The sequence below is a fragment of the Equus quagga genome, chromosome 16, assembly GCF_021613505.1.
Source record: "Equus quagga isolate Etosha38 chromosome 16, UCLA_HA_Equagga_1.0, whole genome shotgun sequence".
Taxonomy (NCBI): domain Eukaryota; kingdom Metazoa; phylum Chordata; class Mammalia; order Perissodactyla; family Equidae; genus Equus; species Equus quagga.
In genome coordinates, this window is record NC_060282.1 from 42711296 (window position 1) to 42734695 (window position 23400).

Sequence of the window (23400 nt, forward strand, 5' to 3'; positions counted from 1 at the left end):
ATTGCGAGCTAATATTTTGTATCTTTTATATCACACTACTGCATAATTTAAAATTTCTTAATCACCTTTTGTAAAATGAGTATTGTGTTAATAGATACCCCCTTTTTGGGATTGTTTAGTACCTGCTAGGTATTATTAAATCTAGCTGTTTTGACATCTGCAAAATAATCGATCAGTAAGGATTTACATAGATCTCATTTATATATTAAAAAAGTTTAAAGGCTGCGCAATAATGGAAAAATTTCTGTCCCTGTCAGGAAGTAACGGTGTTTTAGACTTGTTGTTTTATTCATCCTTCATTCATTTGTTATTAAATTGTATTGATAATTCCTTTTTTTTTAAATGAAGGGAACCAAGGTAATCTGAAGCAGCTAGTTTTTAATATTAACGTAGAATGTTTTTCTTATATCAGTACTTACTTGATAAAAATAGGTGCTTTTCTTTAATTTTAGTCCTAGTATACATTTTTGGAAGACTGATGCAATGGTTCTCTACTTTGGCTGTATATTAGAATTACCTGGGGTGGTTTTAAAAAAATACTGATACCTACACTCACCCCAAACCAATTAAGTCAGAATCTCTGGGGGGTTTGTTATATATTTTTTCTTGATAACGTTTTTTGGGGGAGTAAATTAAACCCGAACTTTGTGGTTTATTAAGTCAAAACAAAAATTTAGTATTTGCTTTTATTAAAATATATGAATTTAGAAAGACTTCTTCATGAACTGTTATGTTCGGTGTTTGAGCCTATTAATTATTCCTACTCTTTTGGCAGCCTGGAATATGATGAGAATACTTCCATCATCTTTAGACCCAACTCAAAGGTAATTGCGGATGTCAGTTTTCAACTTGTTACTACTGTTTGTTTTCACCTCCATCCGGTTTTTGATCCAAATAAACCAGTGATGCAGAATGTCAGCTTATTTGGTTCTAGTGCAGCAGATTATCATCTTTGCTTATCTGATTCCTCTTATATCCAGAAACTGTTTTAAAATGGAATAAAGACATTGTAATGTCATTCTCTACTTATAAAGTTCTTTCTTCCCCTAATTTTTATACGTGAGTCAGGGAGAGGCCAGCATCTGTGCTTTTCCTTCTTTCATTTATGTGGGCAAGTTCAGAAGGTGACAGGAAGGTAAATTGTTATTAGACACCACTGAGCCTTAAAGTTTCTTTAAAAATACGTGTTTCATATTTCTTCTTTTCATATCAAAAGTATGCCTTTTTTCTTGATACACCAAACGCCATTCTAGAAGCATCTAGCACATCTGAAATGCAAAAATAATTGTAATCTGATATGGGACTACTCAGCCTGCTGTTTTTTGGGGGGAAGAGATGAGTATTTAATCCTCTGCATCCTGTTTAGACTAAAAATTATCTTCCTTCTCTCTTTATCTTCCGTGTGATTTCTGTTTAGAGTCTGTCAATCCCTGGGTATAGTCTTTGAGTCTTTCTTCTGGTCCCCAGTTTCCCTTTACTAGAGTTTGCTAGAGTTATCAAGGAGAATGGTAATTTCTTTCTTCCTTATTGTGCCTCTAGAAGGGGCCCCATTGCCACTTACTTATTACTTCATCTTTACCAACTTGGTAGAGTGGAAAGAGAACTCAGAAGTCAGGGGCTTTGGTTTCTAGTCCAGGTTCATCTGCTGACACTCTGATTTTCTTATTTGTTGATAATATTTGCTCTGACTACCTCTCATAGTTATTGTGGAGATATGACAATTAATGTAGATAAGTTCTGTAAAACATAGTTATTTTTATTTTATAGGGAAATATTGAAAGTTAATGGCATTGATAAAGTCTTTGAGCTTTTTAGGAGAGTTTCTTTGCAAAAACAATTTGTTTACGGCTTCTTGTTACCCTTACTTTTTAAGTACCATGTGGATACATAAAATATACCTGTGTGTATGAGTTTGGCATGTAAAAAGAATGCTGTGCAATTTTATGAACTTTATAATCCTTGAGCCTGGACACAGTTTATGCTTTTATGTACCTCCATGACTCTTGTAATTATTGGGGTTTAATTTATTAATTGGCAGTAACTCCCATTTAATTTTGTTCTCATTTCTCTTCTCTTGGTTGGGAATCTAGTTATGCTTTTTGAACAGGATTGACATAAAGTATAGGATTGAGGAGATAAAGTTTGAGCCAGGTTTAGGTATGGTAACTCTGAAGGGCCGTATGAAAGCTGTACCTCAGAGTGAATTCCCACCAGTCTTGACCTTTGCATTTTCAGAATACTTTTAAAGACTTTAGTTGAACCACAAGTAATTTGATATCATTTACTTCTGGCATATTAAAGTGTTAATTTGAAAGCTATTTTTTTCCCCGAAAATCAGGTGAATACTGATGGTTTGGTGCTAAGAGGCTGGTACAACTGTCTGACACTGGCAATATATGGATCAGTAGATAGAGTCATAAGTCATGACAGAGACTCTCCACCACCACCACCTCCACCTCCACCACCTCCCCAGCCACAGCCAAGTTTGAAAAGGAATCCAAAACATGGTGAGAATTTAAAATTTGCGTTTGTCAACGACACTTAGGTTCATTACAGTAGCAAAAGGTAATTCAAAGAGCTCTTCTATCTTTGGAACCTTGCTTAAGACTTGACAAGATATGTGTCAGTCTCCCATTCTTTCCTATAAGAATTTCTTCTTATGTTAAGGTGGTTACATGTTATTTTCCTCCTCTACTTTCCTGGAATGCTTTTTAATTGAGCTGAGGGACTTTTTTCATTTGAAATAGGTAAATAATGTAGTCTAGTGGTATTCATGGTTTACTATCAAAATTTTCTCTAAAAGAATTGAAGAACAGGTAATAAGTTTGGTATATATTATTGGAATACTCATGTTAATGGCCTGTTTTTTCAGGAGTGCATTTCAAATTTGTTTAGATATCTACATCATAAGTTATGCAGACTTTTCCCATTTTTGAGAACTTTTTGCTCATTAACTGGAGACAAGAAAATAAGAACTCCAATAAACTGCAGTGGCTTTCCTTCCATAAGGCAGGCAACTGGACTCATGTTTCCCAGGGTCTCTTCTCCTCACTCCAGTATTGCTTGCTGTAAGCTGTTGAAATAAGGATTTTCAGGAATACATTTTGAAATTACAGTTGAAGTCATTAAGAAAAGTAATTTACTTTACTGTTAGCATTTTATGAGCACATGTAAAATGACCTTTGTTTCTCTTAATCCTGATGTAATATAGTGTGAGGTCCTTGTCTCTGATGGTGGTCACACCCTGTATTTTCATCCCTTTTCTTATATCTTAACCTGCTAAGCACAGTTAATGTTTCACTTTTCTTTTTCTTTTAATCCTTCATTCCTCTGTGCTTATTTGTCTTTTTTACCATACTGTGAGCTGCTTGTGAGCAGAGAGTATGCTTTACTTGTATTTGTGTCTTTAGTTTTATCACTGTGCCTGGCTACTCTAAAATTTTGTTAAATTTACTGACTTGTTTTAAAATTGACTTTTAACCTTATACATTGCGTGTGTTTGTGTGTGTATGTATGTTTTTAACTTTTTATTTTGAAATAATTATAGATTTATAAGAGGTTGCAAAGAAATGAACAGGGAAGTCCTGTGCACTATTCTCCAGCCTTCCTCAGTATTAACATCTTTTACAATTATAGTACAGTGTGAAAACAAGAAAATTGGCATTCGTACAGTCTGTAGAGCTTGTTTAGATTTCACCAGTTATACATGTACCCGTGTGTGTGTGTGTGTGTGTGTGTGTATGTATGTATAGTTCTGTGCAATTTTATGTCACGTCTAGCTTTGCATAAGCACAACCACAATCAAGATACTTGATTGTACCATCATAAGATTCCTGGGTGTTACATCTTTATAGCCACACCCATCCCACCCATCCCTAACCTTTGCCAACCACTAATCTGTTCTCCATCTCTATAATTATATTATTTCATGAATGCTACATAATTGGAATCATGCAATAAGTGTCTGAGATTGGCTTTTTTCATTCAGCATGATTTCTTTGAGGTTCATCCACTTTGTTGCATGTACCAATAATTCGTTCTTTTTTATTGCTGACTAGTATTACATAGTCTAAACGTATCATAGTCTATCTAACCATTCAACCATTGAAAGGCATTTAGGTAGTTTCCAGTTTTTGGCTATTGCAGTCAAGTTGTTATGAGCATTCATATATATCTTCTTGTAGGAAAATAAGTCTTCATTTCTCTGAATAATGCCTAAGAGTATATACCTTATGTTTTGGTATGTGGAAAGTCAGAAATTCTAACTTTCCCAATATAAATTAATTGGCAGTTAATTTATCCATAAATTCTGAAGATGAGAAACTCAAATGCTGAATAGCATTTTTGTCTTGCATTCATTTCATTATACTTTAATAATTTGAAAGTTCTTTTTCTGTCTCTAAACTCTAGCTGATGGGGAGAAAGAAGATCAGTTTAATGGAAGCCCTCCAAGACCACAGCCAAGGGGACCAAGAACTCCACCAGGTCCCCCTCCACCTGATGATGATGAAGATGATCCCATGCCTTTGCCAGGTGTAGATAAAATCAGTGTTAGTTTTTGCTCTCTCCTTGATTAATGTTAACAGTGCTTTTTAATTAAAGGAAAAAAATTAGATGCTGGTAATCAAATCTTGATGAATACCCCTTCCCTTTTCATCCTGTGCAGTCTTACCTTGTGTTTTTCTGTTGGCAGGTGAATTTGTTAAAAAAAATCAGTTAATTCACTTAAAGCTGTACCGACATTGCTTTGAAAATAAAGTGTTATTATGCAATAATGGTATGTACAGAAGAGTACAGTTAAAAATAAGCAGTATGATTGGAAGAGATAAAAATCTGTATAGTTACTTAATAGCTAAAAAGAAAAGGATTAGTTTATGGTATTAGAACGTAAAATTGTATACTTGTTTTTTTTTTTTTTTGAGGAAGATTAGGCCTGAGCTAACATCTGCTGCCAATCCTCCTCTTTTTGCTGAGGAAGGCTGTCCCTGAGCTAATATCGTGCCCTTCTTCCTCTACTTTATATGTAGGATGCCTACCACAGCATGGCTTGTCAAGCAGTGCCATGTCCGCATCTGGGATCTGAACCGGTGAACCCCGGGGCCAAAGCAGAACATTCGCACTTAACTGCTGTGCCAATGGGCTGGCCCCATATAATTTTACTTTTTTTTTTGTGGAAGATTGGCCCTGAACTAACATCTGTGCCCATCTTCCTCTACTTTATATGTGGGACGCTTGCCACAGCCTGGCTTGACAAGTGGATGTAGGTTTGCACCTGGGATCCAAACCCTGGGCCGCTGAAGTGGAACGTGCGAACTTAACCACTGCACCACCAGGCTGGCCTCATATACTTTATTAATTCTCACTGTATAAGGCTGTGCACTATATAATCTTAATATTTTTTAAAAGCAAGTTATTCTGCCCTTTTTTTTTTTAGGGTATTTATGAGTTAAATCATCCAAAATGTCATTAAGTAGTTGCAGTGTCCAATCCTTCTGTCTCATGTCACTTAAACCATTAAAATAATCCATGCCTTAAATCTTAATTTTTCAGTGTCTGGTGACAAGGAAGAGGATGCTCCTCATAGAGAAGATTACTTTGAGCCCATTTCTCCTGATCGGAATTCTGTTCCCCAGGAAGGTCAGTATTCTGATGAAGGAGAAGTAGAAGAGGAACAGCAAGAAGAAGGAGAAGATGACGAAGATGATGTGGATGTAGAGGACGAAGAGGATGAAGATGAGGATGATCGCCATACAGTAGACAGTATCCCTGAAGAGGAAGAGGAAGATGAAGAGGAAGAAGGTGAGGAAGATGAAGAAGGTGAAGGTGAGTACGTTAGCTTGGACTTTGTGGTTTTAAGTACTAGATACTAACTTGATACAGCTTTGAGCAATGCAAAAGAGTGTATAGAAAAGATAAATGGCTTTCAAGAAACCCAAGGGTCAGAAGGTAGCTGGGTCTCAAGACTGACTATACCTGGGATTTCCATCTTTGCCTTATGTTTCTACTTGATTTCTCTTTGTCAACTAACTTGTTTCTCTGTTCATCCCACAGCTTTAATCTCCTCTCTTTAACCAACCAACCTAAACTATCTGGCTATATATTGATTCCATTTCCACATTTCCTGTGAGAGAGATTCTGTTTGGCTTGCTACCCTATCAGTTGCCCCTTGCTATCATCACCTTTGGCCAGGGAAGCAGGCTCATGCAGCAAATATATGATGATTAGGAATTTGATGGGCTCTTTTCAGAGTATGGAGTGGTGTTGTAAGCTGCGTAGAATTCCTAAAGATTTCTACCACCTAGCTATTTTAGCAAAATGCTACATTATTTTTAGAAATCCAGGGGTAAAAAAACCTCAGTTATACAGGGACATGTGACAGCATGATGCAATCTTTTAGTTAGGCTTCGTTTTTTCATTCAAAGCAGAAAGTGAGAGCTATTCAAGCTAATTTGACTCTTAATTTGTCTAAGAAATGGCATGTAATGTTAAAGCATTTGTGCAAATTGACAGATACTGGGCCTTGGTTTCTTCTAAAATAGTGTGGGTGAGGGTCGTTCTACATAAGAGTGAGGGTCATTTCAGTATCACAGGGGCCCTTTTACAAAATATAAATAATTACGTTATTGAGTGTTACTTTTTTAGCTACCTCCCTTCCCACATTACCAAATAATCCTTTATAGATTTACTGTGTTTGACTAGCAAATAGAAGTTAGATTTTAGGCAGGCTGTTTTCTTAATCAGGGATTGTTTTTGTAGAGAAAGTGAGAGAATGAGGCTGGCTAATTTGATTTTTAATAGAAGACATCTGGCTGATCCAGAGTTAGGCCTCTATAGGCCTTTATCTTTTCAGATATGAGTATATTGCTAAGACTAAATTGTTTTGAGCAAAAGAATGTTAAAAGAGGGCTGGTACTAGAGAAATACTCTGGAAACATTTTCTTTTCTTTCACAGGCTATTATTACCCATCTGTTTTACCACATCCAGACATGGGTGTTAAAAAGTAAAATCAACAAGTTTTCTGTCTAGTTCTGTTTTGTTTGAAAAGGGGGAAAAATTGCACATGTATCATGATAATAAGAAAGCTTTGTTTTGGCAAAGCTCAGCATTTTAAATAAACAGATTTTCTATAAAATTATATAATACAGAGCTAGGAAACTGACAGGTAAATACAGAGAAGTAAAAATTCAGGAGTACAAAATTCATTTTCTAAGAAGAACCTGGTTTTTGCTGAAAATACTTGGTTTAGCTTTCTAATTACAGTATTAATTCTTAGTTAATTGTAGTCAACTTTGCTCATCAACTTTTTTTTTCCTTCTTAAAAATACTCTCTCAAGGGGGAAAACTTAATTTCTTCCCTCCTGAGAGAAGTATTTTTGTCACTTTGAGGTAATTCTAATTTTGTTTCTGTGAGGAAAAGATATCTACAACAGTTACTTGTAAAGCCGAACAGATATAACAGAAGAATTTGCTTGTGAAGTTTCTTCATAATTATTCTATTAGAAATTATAAAATGTTGGTAATTGTTGATAAGATGTTGGGGCATAAGTTAATTTTGTTGAGGAAATCATTAATTCTTATTATTTGCCATACTTATTAAATGAACTGTAAACGAAATTTTAAAAATATTTTTTGATTAACCAGAGTTTTTTGCATTAAACAACAATCACGTAATACTTAAGTGTTATTCATACTAATTTTCAGGGGATGATGGTTACGAACAAATTTCCAGTGATGAAGATGGAATTGCTGACTTGGAACGTGAAACATTTAAGTATCCAAACTTTGATGTTGAATACACTGCTGAAGACTTAGCTTCCGTTCCTCCTATGACATACGATCCATATGATAGGGAGCTTGTACCACTCTTATACTTCAGCTGTCCATACAAGACTACTTTTGAAATTGAACTCAGTAGAATGAAGGATCAAGGTCCAGATAAAGAAAATTCAGGAGCAATAGAAGCCTCAGTGAAGTTAACTGAACTCTTAGATTTGTATCGGGAAGATAGAGGTGCAAAATGGGTAACAGCTTTAGAAGAAATTCCAAGTTTAATAATAAAAGGATTAAGTTATTTGCAATTGAAAAACACAAAACAAGACTCCCTCAGCCAGTTGGTAGACTGGACTATGCAAGCTTTAAATTTACAAGTAGCCCTTCGCCAACCCATTGCCTTAAATGTCCGACAGCTTAAAGCTGGGACCAAATTAGTGTCCTCACTGGCAGAATGTGGGGCTCAAGGAGTCATGGGACTGCTACAAGCAGGAGTGATCAGTGGGTTATTTGAGCTCCTGTTTGCTGATCATGTCTCATCTTCCCTTAAGTTAAATGCTTTTAAAGCTTTGGACAGTGTTATTAGTATGACAGAAGGAATGGAAGCTTTTCTAAGAAGTAGGCAAAATGAGAAAAGTGGTTATCAAAAACTTCTGGAGCTCATCCTTTTAGATCAGACTGTGAGGGTTGTCACTGCTGGCTCAGCCATCCTTCAGAAGTGCCATTTCTATGAAATCTTGTCGGAGATTAAAAGACTTGGTGATCATTTAGCAGAGAAGACTTCATCTGTTCCTAACCACAGCGAACCGGATCATGACACAGATACTGGACTTGAGAGAACGAACCCAGAATATGAGAATGAGGTAGAGGCTTCAATGGATATGGATCTTTTGGAATCCTCAAATATAAGTGAAGGGGAAATAGAAAAACTTATTAACCTCCTAGAAGAAGTATTTCATTTAATGGAAACTGCACCTCATACAATGATTCAACCTCCTGTTAAGTCTTTCCCAACAATGGCACGTATTACTGGACCTCCAGAGAGGGATGATCCATACCCTGTTCTCTTTAGGTAAGATATTTTTGGTTTTGAAAAATATATTGCACAAATCATTGGAGGAAATTTTATTTGGTTGTTTTAGTTTTTTATCTCTTTGTAGGTAAGGCATATCTATGTAAGGATACTTGATATTTCAGAATAGATACTCGTAGTGAAACTGAGAAGTATGTTACTGTGGGTGAACTCTATTTTGTTAGTACTTAAAGTGGTAATAGCAACTTAAGTTAAAGATAGTAATAATCAACAACAATGCTTATATAAACTTGTCTGTGAGCAAGAATAAATGGGAAACTGTTGAGTTGCTTCTGGAAAGGTGGTACAAGAGGTTGGCATAGGAAGGAGAGAGTTTTTCTGTGTGAACCCTTTTGTACCTTATTATTCTAATACATTGTAAGTTAAACTTATATTTTACTTTAATTTTACAGTCCTGGTTGAAGATCTCTTTAAGGTTCAATTACCACTTGTTTCTGCCATCTAACTCTCTAGTTCTCTGTTGATTCAATTTTGCCATTGCTGTTTGCTGGGACAGCACCCACAGTAGATTTTCTTTATTTTGTTTTAATTTTTGAGACTTGGTTTTTGGCGTTTTGACTGTAAATAATTTTCTAGCTAACATAGTAAATAAAATGGCATTTTTATTATTTTATTCCTTATTTCTGTGATTAATTTTTACCTTAATTTGGGGCATAGTGCATTAACAGAAAATGGGGTACTTGTCCACTGTAAAATCTCCAGCTATCCATTCCTGTTTTTAATTGAAACTATCAGATCTTACCTTAGTTTCAGTTCTTACAGGAGTAACAGAGGATAATTGCTAGAGCAAGGTCTGATAGGAGATGAGGTCAAGAGTACAAGTGTAGAGGTTTCGCTTTAAGCAGGAGTAAGGAAACCTTATGAGTGTACAAATATAGATACATTTGTAGTGCAGAGACAGTAAAGGAACCTCTCACCGATCACTTCATTTTTAAAACAGTAGGAGGGGCTGGCCCCCGTGGCCGAGTGGTTGGGTTCTCGCGCTCTGCTTTGGTGGCCCAGGGTTTCGCCAGTTTGAATCCTGGGCATGGACATGGCACTGCTCATCAAACCATGCTGAGGAGGCATCCCACATGCCACAACTAGAAGGACCCACAACTAAAAATACACAACTGTGTAACGAGGGGCTTTGGGAGAAAAAGGAAAAAAAAAATCTTAAAAAAAAATAAAGTAGGAGATGAAGTCATACACTGAGGATGACTGAGGGTGGTGAGTGAAAGGAAAGAGGTAATACTTTCAAACAATCACAGAGGGGAAACTGGTAATTAACGGCTTATTAAGTGCTGTTTTTCCCCCATAACTGGAGGAAGTATGTTTAGGTATCAGACTTTAGGAAAAGGGGCTTTGAATGCTGCACTAAGGAATTTTTATTTTATTTCTAGAATGCATGTGGCTATCTTGAATATTTTGGAGTAGCAAATCTGATATAATCAAAGTAGTATTCTAAGATCATATGTGCAAGATTATTGCACTGGAAAAGAAATTACAGTTACTAGGTAGATAAGCCAGTCTAAAGATTCTTGGTACTAGGTGTTACGTTAAGTACTTGGTCTAATAAAGTGGCAGTTAGAGAGAATGGAAAGACAAATATTGTGCTAATATCGAGAGAGTTTATGAAAGAGCAGTTACTAGGACTTGGCAGCTGGACCTAGTAGGTAGAAGAGAGAAGGAGCTAAAGATGTTTGGAGGTTTCTAGCTAGGGTAATTATCGGAACTGCGGTTTTATTGACAGAAATTGGTAAAATAAGAGGGAGAGTGAATTTTGGAAGGAGAAATAATTGCATTTTGGAAGGATTAGTTTGAAGTGATGGCAAGATTCTAATGTCCCCTGTTGGGGCCTCTCAAGATCATCCGTTTGCTGGGAGGACTCACAGGACTCAGCATTGTACTCAACTGTGATCTGTTACAGCAAAGGGATACAAACCACCATCAGCAAAGATAAAGAGGACATGGTGGTGAAGCTTGGGGAAACCAGTCACAAGCTTCCAGAGTCCTCTCCGAGTGGAGTCACACAGGACCTGCTTACTTCCCCCAGCAATGGATCGTGACATCGTGTGTGAAATGTTTTCTACTGAGGAAGCTCGTTAGAATCTCAGCACCCAAGCTTATTATTGGGGGATAACCAAGTAGGCACCCAGTACCTAGCACATATCAGAATTCCACACTCCCAGAATGAAAGCAGGTGTTCAGCGTAAACCATATTGTTTGCATGAACAATTTAGGCATGGTGAGCATTCTTATCAGTTGGGGGTAGGAACTCTTCCAAAATCCAAGTTCCCAGATGCCAGTCAAGGGGCCAACCTTGAAAGCAGGCCTTTCTAAGAGGAAGCAGTTTGAGGCCTGCTATGTTAACTGTTTTCTGAATGCCTCATAAGGTAGTTTAGTATGCTCTTGGAGCATAGTAATTCTGGAATTTTATCTTCTTTGATGGTTCTCTTTGGCTTTGTAGTAAAAAGTTACTGGGGTGTTTTTATCACGAAGTAGAAGCCTCAGTTTAAGCAGTAATATGATTGAGGAGGTGATTTTATACTTTCATTCCAACTATATGACATTCTGGAAAAGGCAAAGCTATGGAGACAGTAAAAAGATCATTGATTCCCAGGGTTTCAGGGCAAGGGCGGAATAAATAAATAGGTGGAGCACACAGGATTTTTAGGACAGTGAAAATATTCTGTATGATACTATAATGATGGTTACAGGTCATTATTTATTTGTCCAAACCCATAGAATGTATAATACCATGAGTGATGCCTACTGTAAACTATGGACTGGGTGATTATGATTTGTCAATGTAGGTTTATCAGTTGTAACAAATGTACCACTCTGGTTTGAGATGTTGATAATGGGGGAGGCTGTGCACGTGTTGGGGCAGGAGGTAATGGGAAATCGCTGTACCGTCCTCTCAGTTTTACTGTGAACCTAAAACTGCTCTAAAAAATTGAGGTCTTAAAAAAAATGGGGACAGTTTTAGCTTTTGATAAAAATAAATTCCTGTCTTTAATCTACTTATTAGTAATATTTTGACGTATTTATGGAAATTGTTGTGTCACCATTTGCAGTGACTAAAAATGTGAAGGAAATGAGTCAGTATTTTAAATAATTTTTATTCTTTTTTAGCATTCAAAAAATTATAGTATTTTTCGTAACTCAAAATTAATAAATTTATATTAAGCTAATCTCTTATAGTTAAGAGATATTTTTCCCTCATTTTTGAATTTTTGAAAAAATACTGGTTTTTGGCTCTTTTTTCTTTAAAATCTGGTTAAGTTTCACTTTGAACAAATTGACTTTAGAAAAGAGTTTAAACCTGGCAGAGCCTACATATAAAGAAGGAAATCCATACAGGTAAGGAAACTGATGCATTAAGAAGTTAGTAGTAATTGTGTCTATTTTGGGGTTTTGGGTAAATTCAGACTTCCCACCTAACACTATGTGTGCTAAAAAACAGTTCTTGGGTTTGGTAAAAGAGTGCTATGTATGTTAGTATTAGCTATTAAAATACTAAAATTTTGTAACTTGAAATTGTTTTTCTCTAGATATACTGCCTGTACTAGATCTGAATGTGCTATATATTTTTATAGTATATGTACTGTATTTTTCCTGGATACTCTTAGACTGGTAATGCCATAAGTAGAGTAGGACGATGGTGAAAAAGGAGCATTTGATTAGTGACCTGGAAAGAAGGCCCAGAATTTAAAGTCAGGGTTGACTCTGGAAAGAGAAAACTTGTCAACAGTTATTTTTCAACGTCCATTGAATGCTAGCTAGGAAAAAGCCTCCCAGAACTTTCACTTTTTTTTCTTTTTTAAGATTTTATTATTTTCCTTTTTCTCCCCAAAGCCCCCCAGTACATAGTTGTATATTCTTAGTTGTGGGTCCTTTTAGTTGTGACATGTGGGATGCCACCTCAGCGTGGTTTGATGAGCAGTGCCATGTCCGCGCCCAGGATTGGAACTGATGAAACAGGGGCCGCCTGCAGCGGAGCGCGCGAACTTAACCACTAGGCCACGGGACCGGCCCCAGAACTTTCACTTTTATTTGGTCCACTGGAGAGAGGACTTGCTACTCACATGTTTTTAGTCAAAGCATTATATTGCTGAGGATAAGGATTATGGCTATTAAAATTTTTACCTCTCTCCTGTCTAATGAATATTGAATAAATGAATAATGTTTTGCACTGACTTGACATATATCACTTAATTTTCTACAGGTATCTTCACAGTCATCACTTCTTGGAGTTGGTTACTTTGCTTCTGTCAATTCCAGTAACAAGTGCCCACCCTGGTGTGCTGCAAGCCACAAAAGATGTTTTAAAATTTCTTGCACAATCACAAAAGGGTCTTCTTTTTTTTATGTCAGAATACGAAGCAACAAATTTGTTGATCCGAGCTCTGTGTCACCTTTATGATCAAGATGAAGAGGAAGGTCTCCAAACTGATGGTGTTATTGATGATGCATTTGCCTTGTGGCTACAGGACTCAACACAGACATTGCAGTGTATTACAGAACTGTTTAGCCATTTTCAACGTTGTACAGCCAGTGAAGAAACTGACCATTCAGATCTCTTGGGAACCCTTCACAATCTTTATTTGATTACTTTTAATCCTGTGGGAAGATCAGCTGTTGGCCATGTTTTCAGTCTTGAGAAAAATCTCCAAAGTCTTATTACTCTAATGGAGTACTATTCCAAAGAAGCCTTAGGGTAATTTTCTATTTATTCCTTAAATTTTGTATTGTATTTGAAAATGCATCACTAATGGGCTACTGTCTTAAAAGAAGGTGTTGCTTTGAAAGTAAAAGCTATAATTATTTTTTGACATAACACATAACTTGTTAATTAAGAATTAAGAGTGACAGAAATCTCAAAGATGTGTCTGTAAAGAAATGAAATGGATCTTTTACCCGCTTCTTCCACTTGCCCCATGTGTTGACAAAGATTGCAACTGTAATACTCTTGCTAATTTGTGTTGACGGGAATCCTAGGGCACAGGAATATATACCTTAAGAGTAATGAAGACTGCCTTGCTGTCTTCTCCCCTCGCCTTCTAAACTGTTCATGGTGCTCTGGTTTCAGAATTGCTTTGACTGGATGAGGGGAATTGAGAATGATAGTAATTTTGAAGAGCCTGCCCGGTAGCGCAGAGGGTTTTAGTTTATGAGAAGAGAAACATGCTCTTCCTGGTTCATGGCACACCAAGCAGTGGCATGCAAGTCACTGGCCTCACAGCGGGGTCTTGATATGAATCCTTGAGTGGCAGGTCTTTTAGGGGCCTATAAAAGGCAAATAATAGTGACTTCTATGACTGTATTTTAATAGTTCTGTAGTGAAAGAGTGATGATGGCAGTAGATTGATTCATCATACTTGTTCCTCTTTATCCGGAGTGGACAAATATTTGAAAGGAGACTAGTGAAGTATACTTCCTAATCTTTCATTGCTAATGAAGTATATGTGTTAATAATTCACTGTTCTGATTTATTTCATAATAGAATTTCACTTTTCATCATGATGCATGTACTTTTCTTTTTGTACACTTGTAAGTAGTATTTTCAGGTGAATTGGAGGTGAACTCTATAATCTGATTTCTTGTCTTCAGGAAGTTAGTCGTTTCATTGTAAAATTTCTTGGTCTCTTTAAAACCAAGTAGAAAAAGTGTTTAAAAAGTGTTCCTGAAAAATTGTTTTTGTACCAAAAACTTAAAAACCTTATTTTGTTTCAGTGATTCCAAGTCTAAGAAGTCAGTAGCTTATAATTATGCATGCATACTTATTTTGGTGGTGGTTCAGTCTTCCAGTGACGTGCAGATGCTCGAACAGCATGCAGCGTCTCTCTTGAAGCTTTGTAAAGCAGATGAAAATAATGCTAAATTGCAAGGTATGGTACCTGAAGTTGTTTTAAGCATTTGTGATGTGTGAAGGAAAAAGCCTTTGAATATCTATAATTGGTACTTTATCATATTTGGATAATATACCCAGTAATACTCTGTTTTTAGCTTCTTGAAAGTACCTTTTATAAAGGTGTTTTATATGGTGTTCTTAAGAAGATTTTCAGGAAATTGTTGAAAGTACTTTTTTCTGGAAAAGTTACGGAAGTTGCTGGTTGGTTGAAGTCCTAATCAAAATGGAAGAAGTAATTTAAAGATGAACTCAGAAGTTCATTTTTGTGTATTGTTTGCATGTATGTGTGTTTTCTATATATGTATTTTTAAGTACAACACTGTCCTAAATATAACTTAGAAATCCATTTGTGGTTCATTAACACATTTTTGCTGTCCTCAAAAATGAAGAATAATGAATATGAACATTATTTTCTAAAGTTTATAAATGCCTACTGAATGAAGTTTATGGCACATCTTATGTGGGCAGTCTTGAACAGTTTAAGGTATCTAATCACAATTTATTATTTTATTTTGGTTCCTGGCTTTCTGAACTTACCAAGTAGAAAGTGTGATAACATTGAGTAAATATTGTAAGTAGCATGTGGCTTGTTTTCTTTTTAATCCTAAATTTTATGTGTGGGATACCACCAGTAAAAGTTGGGTAGTAAACCCAACTTTCCTTATTGGAAATAGACTTTTATCCCTCAAGTATGCCTTTATAAAAGGAGGACACACGGCATCTTCAAATGTATTATTAATACTTTGCTACTTATTCTGGGTGATGGGTACACTCATATTTGTTTTATTATTATTCCTTATATCTTTCATTTGAGCTATGTATTCTCTATATTTGAAAGAGTTAATTTAAAAATGTGTAGGAAAAATTACACATGTACACAGTTGTAATCCTTATGGAGGAGTGGAGAGTGGTATATTTCATTCATGTTTGCTGTTATTATTTTGAAGTGATAGTGCTTACTTGTAATTTTCTAAAGGCAAATTAGGAAATTGACAAAATTTAAAGTTTATGTTAAGGGAAAAGGCACTCAGCAAATGTCCCACCACAAGCTTGATCTTGTTAGAAATTAATACATTTTGTGCATTTTTTGGGGGGGCTTGGGAGGCAGTGGCAGTGTTAGGTGAATAAATGCTATGTTATTATATTAGTTTATAAGCAGTCACTTTTTTTGTGTGTGAGCAAGAGTGGCCCTGAGCTAACATCTCTTGCCAATCCTCCTCTTTTTGCTTGAGAAAGATTGTCGCTGAGCTAACACCTGTGCCAGTCTTCCTCTGTTTTGTGTTGGATGCTGCCACAGTGTGGCTTGAGGAGTGGTGCTACGTCTGCGCCCGGGATCTGAGCCTGTGAACCCCGGGCTGCCAAAGCACAGCACACCAACTAAGCCACTATGCCACTGGGTCGGGCCCCTATGAGCAGTCACTTAAAAAAATTTTTTTTTAATGTTTCAAGTTTGATTGTTGCATAAAAATTTAACTTAGGGTCGGCCCGGTGGCACAGCAGTTAAGTTCGCGCGTTCTGCTTCTTGGTGGCCCGGGGTTCACTGGTTCGGATCCTGGGTGCGGACATGGCACTGCTTGGCACGCCATGCTGTGGTAGGTGTCCCACATATAGAGGAAGATGGGCACGGATGTTAGCTCAGGGCCAGGCTTCCTCAGCTGAAAAAAAAAGAGGAGGACTGGCAGTAGTTAGCTCAGGGCTAATCTTCCTCAAAAAAAAATAAAAATTCGACTTAACTAGATGGTCCTGTTTAAGCATTTAAATGTTTGAGTTTTCAGAAACCAATTAACTAAGAGTGGTTACTTCTTATTTATTCTAAATCAGTGAAGTAAAGCTTCATTTACATTTGATTTTAAGGCTTGTTTAAAGAATTAGACACAAGTTCATCCCTCTATTAAATTTAGATTATTGAAATCAGTATGGATCTGATAGTGTTTTTCTTTGGAAAAGAATACCTTTACTTCCTTGATAAAAAGGCTTTTATTTTAAAATATTATATTATAAATTACTCTTTTTGTTTTTAAGAACTTGGCAAGTGGCTTGAACCTCTGAAAAACCTTAGATTTGAAATTAATGGCATCCCAAATCTAATTGAATATGTTAAACAGGTAAGTAAAACTTAAAAGTACCTTGATTTTATGAAACCGTGTGGTGATGTATAGTAATATTTTATTAAATCACTTGTATATAATGCAGTAATTGTTAAATGTACTTGATAGATTTACTAGACTTTGTGGGTACAGATTGGTAAATGGATGTAGATGGGTGTGTGATTGTGTATATACATGATTGTGTATATACATGCCCACAACCCTGTGTATTGTACTGCTTTCCGCTACCAGATTCTGTCCTATTTTTTCTCTCAAATTGGAATAATATCACCTACCATTTTGATAACATTTACAAAAATGTTTTAAAGTTAAATGCTATTGTAATAGAACTTGTTTCAGTTAAACTTCAGTCAGTGAAAAAGAATTTCCCTCAAAATTTTTAGGTGAAAATTGATGGAGTCAATTCCAGGTAATGGGGACTAGTTCTGTTTTTGTTAATTTGGCATGGTCAAATCTGCATTTGAAATAATTAATAAAAGTTTGATATCATAAAATTCTTAATATGCAGTTGAAAAATTCATAATATAATTTAAGTAATTCAAGATGAAAAGTTCATTAAAATCACTGCATTGTTAGTTAATTTTGAAAGTTTTTAATTTTTCTTTGCTTCTTAGTTGATGCAATATGTAGCATAGGAAGAAGGGCTAAAGGCACTCAAAGATATAGAAAAAGTTTTAGGTTAGAGGGCAGAATGGACCTTGAATTACCTCCTCTTACATTTAATAGATGAGCTATGTATGTGTGTATTTATGTGTGTGTGTGTGAGTGTGTGTAAACCACCTGGTCTTGGAATTGAAATATATATTATTAAAGTAATTTATGCATATTGTCCAATCTGTTGCTAGACCCAGCAACAAAGTACTGTTTGGGCTTATCTACTTTAGATTTTTCTTCACTGATTTGTTTGCCCTTTTCTTTTTACTCCATCTCTTCTAAGAGTACTCTACCTCCTATGGTGCCATCATATTCTTCTCTTCCTTGTTCTATACCTCAAATGACACTTAAAGCTTTTCATTATGGTCAGTGTTTTATTTTAACAGAAGTACAATAGTGTCCTGTAAATTTAGATAATCATGTATTCTGGGTGCTTAGGCATGGTCAGGTGACTATATAAGATGTTCAGTTCAGATGGCTTGAGTAAAAGAAATCAATAAGAAATTAGTTCTAGAAATTTGAATTACATGCTGTAATGAAAAGTGTTGACTTTTATCAAATCCTTATCCCATTAGTTATGATTATTATAAGTGACCCTCATTCCAAGATATACTAAAAACAGTTGATCTAAGACTGGAACTTCACTCTGTGGCTCCCTGCTGTCTGTGTAATTTGTGGAATTATTGAAACGCAGCAAGGAAGAAATTAGAGGAAAGGATAATCTAAGGTGGGAAACATGAGGGAAAGGAATTTTCTTATTTTAGAATTTCTCCTCTGAGTTTTAGAAGCTGAAATACAATAGTCACCCCTTATCCAAAGTTTGGCTTTCTGTGGTTTCAGTTACCCATGGTCAAGTACACTGAAAGTATTAAATAGAAAATTCCAGAAATAATTCATAAATTTTAAATTGTGCACTGTTCTAAGTAGCGTGATGAAATCTTGTGCCATCCTGGTCTATGCTGCCTGGGACATGAATCCTCCCTTTCTCTAGCGTATCCACACTGTATACACTACCCACCTGTTAGTTACTTAGTAGCTGTGTCGGTTATCGCATTGACTATCGCAGTATTGGTATTGCAGTCTTGTGTTCAGGTAACCCTTATTTTATTTAATAATATCCCCAAAGTGCAAAAATAGTGATGCTTGCAATTTGGATATGCCAAAGAGAAGTTACTGTTGTTAATTTCTTACTGTGCCTAATTTATAAATTAAATGTATACATGTATGTATGTGTAGGAAAAAACAGTATATATAGAGTTCGGTAGTATCTGTAGTTTCAGGCATCTACTGGGGGTCTTGGAACACATCCCCTGCAGATAAGGGGGGACTGCTTTAGTAACATTTTTTAATGTTTCTTCTGAGTTTTTTTTAACCATCTATATTCTGTTCTGTGGAATCTAGAAAAACAAAGCAACTTAAACATAACTATTTCTTGCCAGAAAACAGCTTGGGCAGGTGCTAAAGACATAGGCAACTGTATTTCTTTTTCCTCTAACCATGCCTCAACTGGCCATCATAACTAGGCTTTTGTAGCATCTGCATTTTTTAAAATGTATGTTGTCCAGTCCTAAAACATTCCCTGTTGCTTCCTCAGTTTTGAAAGAGGTTTAGTACCCACAGGGCTTCCTAAAATTAGTCATTGCTTCATTTTTGGGAGGGAGAATGTATAGAAAGAGTATATGAAAAAAAGTTATTTTAAATTCTTAATACAGATTCTCATACATTTCTGTATATTACTTTTGTTTTAGTTGGTACTTTTGAATATACTTGTACTTTACAGTTATCCATTTTATTTATATAATACCATTTATGGTACAGTATATGCCAAAGATCAAATAACCTTTATAAAACTTCATTAGCCTTATCCGTGTTGTGAATTTACTTAAGAAACTTAAAATGATATAACTACTTAACTTGAAGTTCTTATTTTTAACTAATGCTTTCTCTGGAATTTTCTCTTGATCTGATGGGTACCAAGAAATTAAACTTTCTGTTCATTTTTATTTTTGAAGAATATTGACAATTTGATGACCCCGGAAGGAGTTGGCCTTACCACTGCCTTACGAGTTCTCTGTAATGTGGCATGCCCACCACCCCCCGTTGAAGGTAATGTGGCTACTGTACTTTGAAACCTACTATTCTTTAAGCCTAGTGTAAATATTATTTATTAAATAAAATATTTAAAAATATTAAGATTATTAATATATAAGTAATTATTTTTTTCTTTCCTCTTATCCTGTGTAAAGGTCAACAGAAAGACCTGAAATGGAATCTTGCTGTTATTCAGCTTTTTTCTGCTGAAGGAATGGACACCTTTATTCGGGTTCTGCAAAAATTGAACAGTATTCTGACTCAGCCTTGGAGGCTCCATGTCAACATGGGGACTACCCTTCACAGAGTTACTACTATTTCAATGGCTCGCTGCACACTCACTCTTCTTAAAACTATGTTAACAGAACTCCTGAGAGGTGGATCCTTTGAGTTTAAGGACATGCGTGTTCCTTCAGCACTTGTTACTTTACACATGCTCCTGTGCTCTATCCCCCTCTCAGGCCGTTTGGATAGTGATGAACAGAAAATTCAGAATGATATCATTGATATCTTATTGACTTTTACACAAGGAGTTAATGAAAAACTCACAATCTCGGAAGAGACTCTGGCCAATAATACTTGGTCTTTAATGTTAAAAGAAGTTCTTTCTTCAATTTTGAAGGTTCCTGAAGGATTTTTTTCTGGACTCATACTCCTTTCAGAGCTGCTGCCTCTACCATTGCCCATGCAAACAACTCAGGTATCACTTCCGTATAACATGCATCTTATAAAATGACTGCAGTAACACTTTAAAAAAGCCAGTGATTTTGTTAAAAAAAGAAAACCTCATCCCCTTCCCCCCAAAAAGACATAAAATAACTGGATGGGGGTGAGATAAAACTGAAGCAAGTTGGTCATTGAGGAAATATGGGGATAGCATTTTTAAAATAAATTTTTGTTAACATGAGTTTAATATACTGTTATGTATACTTGTATGTTTGTTATTTTTAAATCATTTTTCCCCCTTATCATGTGTTAGAATTTGCCATTAACCTGGTTGCTTCGCCAATGGACTCTGATCTACTGACTGCTAACCTGAGAATAATAAGATTTTTTTAGATGCATTGAATTCAAGTAAATGTTTAATTGTGTAATAGGACATTAATGTTTTAAGCATGTAGTAAAGATGTTCTTTTCATAACAGTTCTTCCTGAACAGTTTTTGTGACTATAAATAAATATTTAAAAAAATCTACGTACACACACATTATACTTTTTTAACAGGTTATTGAGCCACATGATATATCAGTGGCACTCAACACCCGAAAATTGTGGAGCATGCACCTTCATGTTCAAGCAAAATTGCTCCAAGAAATAGTTCGGTCTTTCTCTGGCACAACCTGCCAGCCCATTCAACATATGTTACGGCGTATTTGTGTTCAATTGTGTGACCTTGCCTCACCAACTGCACTTCTGATTATGAGAACTGTGTTGGATTTGATTGTAGAAGACTTGCAAAGGTATTTTCATTTTGCATTAAAGTTTTTTCCCTCAAGTTATTTTTGACACAGATACGTTTTTTCACTTAGAATTTGGAAACCAGGGTTTAGAATACTCAGATAATATATGTATACACGTAAAGATACACACATACATATATATACACATACATATATATGAATATGAATATATGTAGATTATTTTTAATTGGAAAAGTTTATTTTATTATTTCACATGCAAAATGCCTTGAAGGTCTTGATATTTGGATGTTTGAAAGGTGAACTATAAAGTACTGTGATTTGAGAAAATATATTGTTGAAAACCTGAATTTATAAAATTTTATAGTTAATTGTAAAATTTCAGAGAAATTGTCATATCTAAGGAATGAAATGTTTTATACAAGATTTGTATAAGTTGATATGTGTTGAATAATAAATATTAGTTAAATAATGCCTTAAAATCAAGAACTTTGTTTACTAAATGTATTGATTTTATTTCAGCACTTCAGAAGATAAAGAAAAACAGTATACTAGCCAAACCACCAGGTTGCTTGCTCTTCTTGATGCTCTGGCTTCACACAAAGCTTGTAAATTAGCTATTTTGCATCTAATTAATGGAACTATTAAAGGTGATGAAAGATATGCAGAGATTTTCCAGGATCTGTTAGCTTTGGTACGGTCTCCTGGAGACAGTGTTATTCGCCAACAGTGTGTTGAATATATCACATCCATTTTGCAGTCTCTCTGTGATCAGGTATTTATAGTTATTTTATAAATTCTTTGTGTATATTATTAAAAAGCTTCTCTTGATATAAATCTTTGCTGTGAACAAAGAGATCTCACCTATTTTATTACTCCTGCTGTTGTTTAGGGAGATAAAGTTGACTAGTGAACCAAGAATAAAATGGTTTGGTGCTTCATGCTTTCTTTGGGTTTGTACTTCACAGGTTTCTCTGAAGAGCTTTTTTCTTCAGATTGTGTCCTTGGACAGTTGCTTTATGTACCACTGTATTCTTTGGGGTTGGTTATGTCTAGTATGTTCATTTTCGTTCCAATTATGTTATATACCAAATCATTCTTGAATTTTATAGTTTGTGATAGGTTGAATTAATATGTTCTCTTGTTAAGAAAACCTTTGAAGGCATCACAGGCTACTAGAGTTTTCATGTGTTTCATACTACTGTGCTTGTAGATGTTGACTAAACGTAGTAGTATTTTTCCTGCTGTCTATATTTTTGACTTCCAGTTTATAGTTCCATGAGTTAATGAGAATTGTTTTAAGTTTTAAAGCCCACTGTGATTGGGATCTTTGGTGATTTCCAAGCCTAATAGCATTTTAGCTTGTCAAAATGCTCCTGCTATCTAATGATGAGATGTGATTTTTTTCAGGCAGAATATTTTTGATAGGATCCCAAATTGGAATATTATCTTTTTCCAGCTTAACAAAAATCCAGTTTGGTTATATTTAACACTTAAGTCAAGAGGGAACATTTTGGTGTGACTTGTTTTCACAAAAAGGGACCTGGTAGAAAATAATTTTGAACCTAGTAGAAAGGATATTTGACTGGTGTTTGTGATATTATCCACATTGAGTTGTATGACTACACTGAATAGCACTATAGCATCCCAGCTGCCCTTATCACGTAAACCTCATTCTTGGTCTCACTTTGTTATATTACCCTCTGATTCAAGCTTTGTTTTATAGTTTTAAGCCAAGTTGAATACTGGTTTGCAGTATGTTGAAGTGATTAAAAGTGATGAGACATACCTAAAAATGTTCCTATAAAATCCACTTCTATAAAAAGAGTAGAGCTTTTAGTTATTGTTAGCTACACTTGCTTAGCATTGAAAAACTTCAATTTTAAAAGTATGTAAAAACTAGAGGAAAATACATAGTTGGATGACTGTGCTTAAATTTTTATTTGCTCCATCCATCCATCCCTTTTTGTGATATTTTAAATTCCAATATGGATATGTTTATTAAAATTTATTTCTCTGAATGGTTTTTTTAATAAATGAAAAAATATTCAAATGAATGAATAATACAGTGATTTAAAATATTTTAGTACCAAAAGCACTTCACCATAACCTTTTGAAGATAGAAACTACACTTGGTGCAACACAGAAGGAAAAATTTTTAAAGAGATGTTCTTTTAAAGTAAAAATATTGTAAAGTAAAATATGTGACTTTATTTCTTTGTGTGTGTTTCCTTTCATTAACTTTTATAAAAGGGCAAAATGATTCCTTTGTTCTTAATGTGTTTGAACCTGTGTTTGGGTTGGGATGGTAACAGTAATAGTTTAATGAGATAATTTCTAATTATTAATAGCTATGTATTTCTGAAGTAA

At 35.3% G+C, this 23400-nt stretch overlaps 1 protein-coding gene across 2 annotated transcripts in view; it reads left to right on the top strand.

Annotated features, from left to right (window-relative positions):
* Window positions 1–23400, top strand: part of VIRMA (vir like m6A methyltransferase associated) — a 66319-nt gene that overhangs the window by 18836 nt on the left and 24083 nt on the right. For both annotated transcript variants that reach the window (XM_046642117.1, XM_046642116.1), the window contains exons 4-15: window positions 776–824; window positions 2339–2507; window positions 4411–4533; window positions 5551–5823; window positions 7703–8843; window positions 13075–13566; window positions 14583–14737; window positions 16783–16865; window positions 19535–19628; window positions 19769–20313; window positions 20837–21072; window positions 21553–21805. In XM_046642117.1, coding sequence (XP_046498073.1) covers window positions 776–824; window positions 2339–2507; window positions 4411–4533; window positions 5551–5823; window positions 7703–8843; window positions 13075–13566; window positions 14583–14737; window positions 16783–16865; window positions 19535–19628; window positions 19769–20313; window positions 20837–21072; window positions 21553–21805 — 3613 coding nt within the window. The remainder of the gene's footprint in view (window positions 1–775; window positions 825–2338; window positions 2508–4410; window positions 4534–5550; window positions 5824–7702; window positions 8844–13074; window positions 13567–14582; window positions 14738–16782; window positions 16866–19534; window positions 19629–19768; window positions 20314–20836; window positions 21073–21552; window positions 21806–23400) is intronic.